General features: G+C 42.5%; 1 protein-coding gene across 3 annotated transcripts in view; it reads left to right on the top strand.

Moving 5' to 3' along the window:
• Positions 1-10000, top strand: part of plxdc1 (plexin domain containing 1) — a 68751-nt gene that overhangs the window by 51750 nt on the left and 7001 nt on the right. For all 3 annotated transcript variants that reach the window (XM_048233867.1, XM_048233866.1, XM_048233865.1), the window contains exons 5-10: positions 4316-4438; positions 5328-5446; positions 6340-6439; positions 7597-7692; positions 8440-8521; positions 8665-8725. In XM_048233867.1, coding sequence (XP_048089824.1) covers positions 4316-4438; positions 5328-5446; positions 6340-6439; positions 7597-7692; positions 8440-8521; positions 8665-8725 — 581 coding nt within the window. The remainder of the gene's footprint in view (positions 1-4315; positions 4439-5327; positions 5447-6339; positions 6440-7596; positions 7693-8439; positions 8522-8664; positions 8726-10000) is intronic.

The raw sequence follows: 10000 nt of genomic DNA, 5'->3' as shown, positions 1-10000 counted from the left end.
TCACTGAGGACATGAAATAGTGTGTTTGAGGTGAAAACTGGGACACTTCAGAGGTGCCATCTCTCAAGTCTCTTCCAGTCCGGGCTGCGTTCTGTCAGAGTCGAGGCAGTGGCCCATAGATCAGATGATGAAGACCAGAGAGAGAGAGAGAGAGAGAGAGAGAGAGAGAGGGGAAAGAGGGAGGGAGAGAGAAAGAGGAAGAGGAAGGGAGAGAAAAAGAGGGGGAGGGAGGGAGGGAGGAAGAGATAGAAAGAGAGAGAGAAAGAAAGAGCGAGGTAAAGAGGAAAGGACAGAGAGATAGGTGGAATTATGACACACCTGATACATACACAAGACTTTTCATACATACATAAATTAGGGCTGTCAATCGATTAATTTTTTTTATCTAATTAATTACATACTCTGTGATTAATTAATCTAAATTAATCGCATATATAATTTTTGCTGTGAAAGTATTTGACATTTTTAAATTCAAATAAATCATTGAATAATCAGCATTAGTGACATTAAAGTTCAAAAACTCTTATTATTATTTTAATAATGGCCATAATAAGATATGACCTATGCTTTCAGGCCACAGATATAACCTAGGGGACACAATGAAAATAAATTAACACTTCCCTCAATGTCAACACTATTTCTTTGCATTGATGTGCGACTTTAGAGTTGATGAACTCCGGTGATATGCAAATTCCTTGCTGCAGACATTCCAGAGGACTTTATTTTAATCAACACTTTATTTTTCTCAGGCCGTTGTTTAAAAGTAAATGTTCCAATCAATGATCTCGTCAGCACATTTTTTTCTCCCTCCTTCATTTTACAGTCTAATGGTTACTGACTACAACGGCTTGGGGTCAAAGGTTATACGGAATCGATTAATCTGCGTTAATTTTTTTTTAATCAGTTATTTTTTCTCAAATTAATTAATCGAAATTAATCAGTTATTTTAACAGCCCTAACATAAATACATTCATACATTTAACGTCTTAGAGAGAGAGGGGGAGAGAGAGAGAGAGAGAGAGAGAGGGAAAGAAAGAGACAGAGGGGGGAGAGAGAGAGAGAGAGGGGAGAGAGGGAGAGAGAGAGAGGGAGATAAAGAGAGAGAAAGAGAGAGAAAAAGCGCTTTCAGATATAACCTCCGGAGTATATGAGGAGGTTTGTCAAACGGAGGTCCTACCCTTCGGATGATTCAGATATGATTCTAACCATGGGACCTACAGTAATACAGACCTTATACGGACGTATGTGTGAACGACATACACGCACATTACAGAATCTCCGTGTGGTTGTCAGTGAGGGGTGGGGGCTTGTAGAGTTCACAAGATCACGAGATATGGCCTTAGAATATATGTGGCCGCTGCCTGTCACAGCTGCTTTTTGTTTACAAAGTGTAGCCTATGCATTATGTAGGCTAAAAAAGAGAAATCTATTGTGCATAGGCTAATACTTGAAGTAGGCTAGTCACGTAAGTGCGCACTTGAAATTAACCTAGCCTACAGTATTTGTATGTGTGCTTCAAATAAACACATTTATCTGTTTTCAACGTTATGTACCAGAATTAGCTATAGAACCCCAAATCTGGTTTTGCGTTGGAGAGAGAGCATGCACAAACTTTATGGTAGGCTACCAGCCAATTCAGTAGGCTAACTCAAGACTTCAAGATCATACAATGTTTTTAAGCAACAAACAAAATACTAACATTAATAACAGTGAAGTTGTTCGTTTTTTCATGGTTTATTTTTTCCAAAAGCATCCTCTCCCCATGTGTCGCATTTACGTAAGGAGCTTGGAACAAGTTGGGTTTTATTCGTTTTCATTTTCTCTAGGCATATATGCTCAGCAAATATCAGCGAGCTCAGCAGGTCATGAAGGCTATCAATGAACAGAAAACCGTGTTGGCTAACAATTTATTAAATACTCCTGTTATTGTCGTCAACGACGTCGCTGTAGGCTACTGCCTTTTCAGCGCCTTCTGCTTATGATGATTCAGTCTTCTGAATTCGTTTGTCCTTGCCATGCAGTTGGAGGCTAACGTGTCTCTAACGTTCCCTTCATGTGTTCTATCAAAATGTTGTATGCCCTCATGGACAGTAGCTCCGTGATGTCTGCATCTTTCCAGGTCGGAGATTTTCTGGACAGCACTATGCCACTCCATCATATAACACTGGCATTTAAGTCAGATCTAACCACATGGACCTTGCGAAAAGAAACGTCACCAACACGCCCTCTCACTAGGTGTGAATTTTAACCGCATGTTCTACTCCTCGTTCAGACACAGCACATTTACATAATGTCCGGAGGAAATACTGGGGGGGGGGTAGTATAAACACCGGGTAAATTCGGACTTCCATATGACCGGTTATGTCGTTCAGATATACGGCCCCACCGTTTAACATCGGCAGAACCTCCGGTCTTACACGTATGTCTGAAAGCGCGTAGAGAGAGAGAGAGAAAGAAAGAGACAGAGGGGGGAGAGAGAGAGAGAGAGAAAGAAAGAGACAGAGGGGGGAGAGAGAGAGAGAGAGAACGAGAGGGAAAGAGAAAGAATGAGAGACAGAGGGGGGAGAGAAAGAGAGAGAGAGGGGAGAGAGAGAGAGAGAGAGGGGAGAGAGAGAGAGAGAAAGAAAGAGACAGAGGGGAGAGAGAGAGAGAGAGGGGAGAGAGAGAGAGAAAGAAAGAGACAGAGGGGGGAGAGAGAGAGAGAGAGAACGAGAGGGAAAGAGAAAGAATGAGAGACAGAGGGGGGAGAGAAAGAGAGAGAGAGAGAAAGAAAGAGACAGAGGGGGAGAGAGAGAGAGAGAGCCGAGAGAGGGAAAGAGAAAGAATGAGAGACCTCCTGGAGAGAGAGAGAGAGAGAGAGAGAGAGATGCCCGGTCCTCCAGCCAGGCTCCTGCTGTCGACGGTGTGTGTGTGTGTTTGTGTGTGTGTGTGTGTGTGTGTGTGTACAGCCGGGCACCTCAGCACTGACCCTGGCCTCCTTCTGTCCTCCTCAGCTCTCACATGATCAATGCAGCCCCCAAAGGCTGGTTACCCCCCCACCTACTCATACACACACACACACACACACACGCACACACACACACACACACACACACACACACACACACACACACACACACACACCACAGACACAGGCACATACACATCACATACACACACACACACACACACACACCACAGACATACAGACACACACACACCACAGACATACAAACACAGGCTCATACACATCACACACACACACACACACACACACACACACACACACACACACACACACACACACACACTCACAACAGACATACATACACATAGATACACGTACACACACTTACACACACACACACACACACATGTACACACACATACAATCTCTCTCTCTCTTTCTCTGTGTGTTTCACTCTCTTCCAGACACACAAGCACGTACACACACACACGTACATCACATCTTCTCATATGCACACTCTTTGTCTCCCATTGACACACACACACACACACACACACACTCCCTCTGTCTCTGTCTTTCTTTCCGTTTTCTGCTATGCAGCCAAAGTCTCCCATATCCATCTCCACACCGCAGGCTTGTCACAGTTGTCCTTTAATGAGGACAAAGACTAGGGAGCCAGAGCCCTGGATCAGTGGCTTCTCATTCGATTTCACCCGGGGTGTCGGCACAGGACGGAATCTGAAATAGGACAGTCGGACTGCCAAATCTGATCCCGCCTCAGCCGTCTGATAAAGCGGAATGGTGAATTAGAAATTCCCTGCGTGAGCTGCAAATGCGTTTAAAATGGATCAAATGACAGAAACATGGAGTGGATTGAATGCAGAAACAAATCCAATCCTATCCATTATGGATAAGATGAATTGGACGCATACATAGTTATGCAGGGGGGGAAAACTGTTTGCTGGCGTCTGAGACAGTGTTTGGGTGGAGGTTCTGTGAAGTTGCTTTGTTATTTTGAATACTGTTTTATGGCAATTTTGCTGCCTGTTACAAATTCAAAACAGTTAACACATGTCTCTGATTTGAAATGTGCTTTCCATAATAACACATTTGTTTGGAAGATGCTACAACTTTATGAAATCCAGAAACTGCCACTTCAATCAAGTGAATAAATTCCTACAAAGTTATTAAATTACTTCACTGTTATTATGTTAATGACGTATTACACTGCATTTTTACAGTAACACTTAGAATTACAACACTTCAATCAAGTTAAAGAATTACACCACTGGGTACGGCAAGAGATGGGTGAATGTGAATGTTAAAGCCAACTGGAACAAATAATTTGATCTCTGACCTTTATTCCAGGGTTCATTTTCACTGGAGAGATCACACACCGTATGTTGACGGCCACCCAGTACATTGCCCCGCTCATGGCGAACTTTGACCCCAGTTTCTCCAAAAACTCCACCGTACGCTACATGGACAATGGTGGGTATTCCGATAACGGAAGGATGGGCGAAGAGATAGAATAAAATAGAGAGAGAGGGAGAGAAAGAGAGAGCGAGAGAGAAGAGAGCATTCTTTAATGGTCTTCTTATAGTACTCTTAGCACTAGCTTTAAGTTCACTGGATCTGAACAGTGATGCTACAACAAGCAACAAGCTGACACAGAAAGAAGCGAGGCAGAGCAGTTTATCACCTGAGCTAGTAATGTGAGTGAGTGAGCAATGAATGGAGAGATTGGCTATTGATTTTCTTACAGGAGGATATAGCAATCTTAGCAGTTTTCCCATTGACAAAAATGTAACGGCTAACTAGCTTTAGCTTGGGTCAAGTGTTTCACTCTGGAACAGTCATCTTTTTCCCGTATATAGAGATGAACTGTGACGTGCCTGTCAAAGTATATTTTTTTCATTTTAGACCTTAGTGGGTGCCGTCATAATTTACCAAGCAGTGGGGAAGATAGTAAAGTCTAATTGAAATAGACTCGACAGGTTTCACAAAATAGCCACTTCTTCCATACACTCTTAAAATGAATGTGTTGTCCCTATCTGGCCACAGAGATGTGTTAAAAAACAACGCAAGTTGTGTCGTTTTCAACTATTGTGTAACAAATAAAAAAGGAAACAACACAAATTGTGTTGTCCCTATCTGGCCACAGAGATGTGTTAAAAACAACGCAATTTGTGTCGTTTTCAACACATTAATTTTAAGAGTTAAAAAAACTAGCGTCCAATGCTTAAGTCTCAGACCCCACTGCCACTGCATTTTTCCCACCGGAAGATTGAAATTTCCTTTGTCAGATGATATCTGCTATTGTACTGTACTCGTACACCTGGCCCAGGATGACCTTTGACCTCTTACTGTTGACCTTAAGGTGACGTGTTTGTGGTCCAATGGGATAAAGTCCGGATTCAGGGCCGAGAGGCTGCCGGACCGTTCACCTTCCAGACCGCCCTTTTCAGCAACGGCACCATCGTCTTCGGCTACAGAGATGTAAGACCTGCAGGGCCCCAGTTTGAATGACGGGCAACGTGCAAAGTCTTAAGCTTTAACCAAAGCTAATGTAACATCTAGGCGACATCAGTTTGTTAATTTAACACCATAGTCAAAACCTCAATGCTCCCCACATGCCACATGGTAACTGTAGTTCATGCACAATGTTTACAATGTTGCCTTTTGCTTGCCTTTTCAATTAGGATCCACAGAGTTAAATCAAGATTCACTGATGATAGGCCTCATCAAATGATTGCTTGAACCCATTTTACAGAAATGTCTCTCATATGGAATTACAATAAACACTTTATAACACATTATTATACTACTGATATGAACGTGTTCTAAGAGTGTTTTAGCTGACATATCTTGTAAAAGCTTTAATAACATTCACTATTAATGGTACTATGACTCTACCATGTTACTGCGCATCAACACTACCATATTGACCAATCACAGACTGCATCTGCCATGACACGTTTATGAAGGTTATTATGTCACAATTATGATGGAGAGTTGAGGCGAAATGGTGAAATGGTCATGTCTGCTCTGAATGATCAGTTTTCTGTTTCCATTAATTTCTCTTCTCTATTTTCCTATTTCTCCACTGCACCCTCCATGCCATATCTCCCTCTTTTCTTCCCAACACCATCCCCATCCACCCCTGATACCCCCCCTCATACCCACCCCTGATACAACCCCTGATACCCACCTCTGATACAAACCCTCATACCCACCCCTGATACAACCCCTGATACCCCCCCCCCTCATACCCACCCCTGATACCCCCATACCCACCCCTGATACCCCCCAACCCACATCCACCTCCTCCTCCTCTGTTCACCTCCTCCTCCTCTCCTCACCTCCTCCTCTCCCCACCTCCTCCTCCTTAGGTTCCTTTGGGTGTGGAGCAGATCAACTCCACGGAGCACCCTGTGAAGGTGGGCCTGTCTGATGCCTTCATGGCTCTCCCCTCCTCACCACAGTCTCCAGGTCAGTGGGCCACTGTACTCCATCACCACAGACAGGTTAATGTACACAACACTAGAAAGATTTTTCACATTTATTAATTTAGTCCACCATAGTCCACCACAGTCCCCCATAGTCCACAATAGTCCCCTACAGTCCCCCAGAGTCCACAATAGTCCCTCACAGTCCACCAGAGTCCACAATAGTCCCCCACAGTCCACAATAGTCCCCCACAGTCCACCAGAGTCCACAATAGTCCCCCACAGTCCACAATAGTCCCCCACAGTCCACTAGAGTCCACCATAGTCCCCCACAGTCCACCAGAGTCCACAATAGTCCCTCACAGTCCACCAGAGTCCACAATAGTCCCCCATAGTCCACAATAGTCCCCTACAGTCCACAATAGTCCCCCACAGTCCCCAATAGTTCCCCACAGTCCACAATAGTCCCCCAGTCCACCATAGTCCACAATAGCTTAATGACAGCTTAATGTAGACAAAACTAGCAATAATTCAGTTTAACATTTATTCATTTTAATTTATGCACATAGCAGATGCTTTTATCCAAAGCAACAACAAGATGAGGAATAACATTCAAACTACCTTGCAAAGGAGACCTTAGGTAACAATTATTACTGCTACAATAAATACTACTAGCTCAGGATGAGAGTGCAGACGTTTCAGTAGTTCAGTTAAAGTGAATCAATTAGATGAATTTCTAAATCTATGATAAGGCGGCACAGATTAGCTGCATTACCACAAGACTAAGAACTTAACAAATACGTCTATTTGGAGAGATCACAGACTTAAGGGAGAGACTGAGAATAATCTGGCTTTGCGTTTGTGTTGGCTGATAGAATCCACATGCATACTTTGTTGTGGTTGGCCAATTATAAATTCACCCCAAACACATGGCACATCAGAGTCGGTATTTATTTTATGATGTGTCAGCTGTCCCATGAAGGGCTTGTAACTTTAAGTTGAACATCGAGTCCCACTTCATCATGCTCTATAACAGCTTATTGGGTGTGTGTGGGGGGTGGTTACAACCCTCCGGTATAGATTATTGAGGCGGTTACACCCCCCCCCCTCCCCCCATATTTTATGCCTATGTATCCTATCCATAGTAACTGTATCCAAATCCCAGGATTCAGAACTTGTTTTTGCCTGTTTCTCATACAGACACAAAGCGCAGAACCATATACGAGTACCACCGAGTGGAGATCGACACCACGAAGATCATCAATCATTCGGCCTTTCGGTTCACACCGCTTCCCAGTGAGTTGAATTCAGTGAATTGGCATGATCATTTAAACATAAACAGTGTTGCCAAAGCACACACTACAAATGCACTTCCTTCTTTCTATAACCATTATTATAGTTTATTTTTTCTATAATGACAGATCAGGATGTCTTTAAATGTCTATATGCATAAGAATGTGATGAAGCAATCTAATTTCTGAAAGACAGTAAGATCAGTTATAAATGGCGTCAGTTCTTCATTATTATGTACAGTGATGTCCATTCATATGTTAATAGTCTGTTGGTGTTAAAAGTTTTGTTTAGAGTGGGAGTGAGTGGTCCATATTAGGCCTTATATATATTTATAGGTCTGTTGGTGGCAAATGTTTTGTTATAATAGGAATGGACGATTCATAGTACATATAGGCTTTTTACATTTAGTCATTTTACATGTAGTCATTTAGCTGATGATTTGATCCTAAAGCGATTTACAAACATAGGTACAATAAAGGTGTGATAAAGGTACAGTGCCGCTAGGATACTGTTAGTGCAGCAATAAGTACAACTCACATAAAATAGAATAACAGTTCAAGCGAAGTCCAGTGAGGGAGAAGAAGGATAGTCAGGATAGAGAGGAAGGTATTTATTTATTTATTTATTTATTTATTTATCGTCAAGGTCTGTTTGTGTTTACATTTTCATTCTTTCTTGATTGTGTTCCTGTTCACCATTATGTTCATGTTTATGAGTATACAAACAAAACTGCCTTGTCTTGCCTTTCAGCCTGTTTGCAGCACACCTCCTGTGAGCTCTGCTTGACGTCCAAACTGACCACAGACTGTGGGTGGTGTAATACCCTACAAAGGTGTGAAGGCCAGCCTACTTTGCCTAACTGCTACTGTGGTGACATTCCCATGCACCTCATCACTGTGTGTGTGTGTGTGCGTGTGTGTGTGTGTGTGTGTGTGTGTGTGTGTGTGTGTGTGTGTGTTGTAAATCCTATTGCAGGTGTTCAGATGGTATAGATCGCCACAGGCAGGAGTGGTTAGATTATGGGTGCCCAGAGGAGGTAAGTCGAGTGGAAAATTCACACCAAAAACTCATTTATTTATTCACTCAAACTCACTCTCTCTCTCTTTATCTCTCTCTCTCTCTCTTTATCTCTCTCTCTCTATAAGGTATAAGGTGTTTTATGTATGAATGTATTTATGTATGAAAGGTGTTGTGTACGTATCAGGGGTGTCATAATGTCATGGTTTGAGGACTGATCCAATAAATGGATGTTAAACATCTACCTTACTCTCTCTCCCTCCCTCTTTCCCTCTCTCTCTCTTTTTCCCTCTCTCCCTCCCTCCCTCCCTCTCTCTTTCTCCCTCCCTCCCTCCTTCCCTCTCCCACTCTCTCTTTCTGGTCTTCATCATCTGATCTCTCTCTCTCGCTCTCTCTCATACACACACACACACACACACACACACACACACACAGTTAATGACTGTTTTTGTAAAGCAGTCATTTACAGCTGTCAGCTACAGAGTGGCACCTCTGAAACATAACAAATCTAGTCTGCAAGACACAAGAACTCGCAACCGTTTTCCTTTGAAGAAAAAAAAAAACATTGTTCTGTCTCTCTGAACAAGGATCAGTCATAACACTTCTCAGTACTGGAATTCTTCCTTGGAACTCATGTTCAAAATATGCAGTATGCCAAACCACTTTCACAGTCATGATTAATATTTAGCAATCTGCTGTTCATGTTCACTGTGACTTGAGTCCCCCATCATACCTAACATAACCATATCCAGTGTTTCCCACAGAATTGAATTCTATTTGTGGTGGTAGGTTTGCAGAATTAACATGAATACAACAGTTTTTTAACAAATTATTGCAGTGTGGTTATAATTCTAACCAGATTTAAGCACAATTTAGTACAACCAGGAAAATCATTGTGTGGTGGTCAATGTTGATATTGTGGTGGGCCGCCACAAATAAGTCAATGTATGGAAAACACTGATATAAGTCACGACTGATGCTTCGTACTGTTGTTTTGTAACAGATATCTAGGTGTACAATAATTTTAGCTTTATCTTCAGCCCTCGAGACTGCCCTCGTAATATTTTGTGTTTTGAGGATGTACACTGGCTGTAGTAATTTTTATGCAAGCTGTTATAACAGTTCATATTAGACCTGACTGAGGACAGTGCATGATTATGTCCTTGCCTATTCAATACATAATTATATGACATAATGGAGGGTATAATGGGCACAGCTCCCAACCATATTAAAGGAGAATTCCGGCGATTTTTCACATAGATCTCTGTTTCTCGAGGTCACCGAGTACTGTCAG

Source organism: Alosa alosa, chromosome 22, assembly GCF_017589495.1.
Source record: "Alosa alosa isolate M-15738 ecotype Scorff River chromosome 22, AALO_Geno_1.1, whole genome shotgun sequence".
Lineage (NCBI taxonomy): Eukaryota > Metazoa > Chordata > Actinopteri > Clupeiformes > Clupeidae > Alosa > Alosa alosa.
Note: the sequence above shows the minus strand (reverse complement) of the source record. Positions and strands in the feature narration are given on the sequence as shown.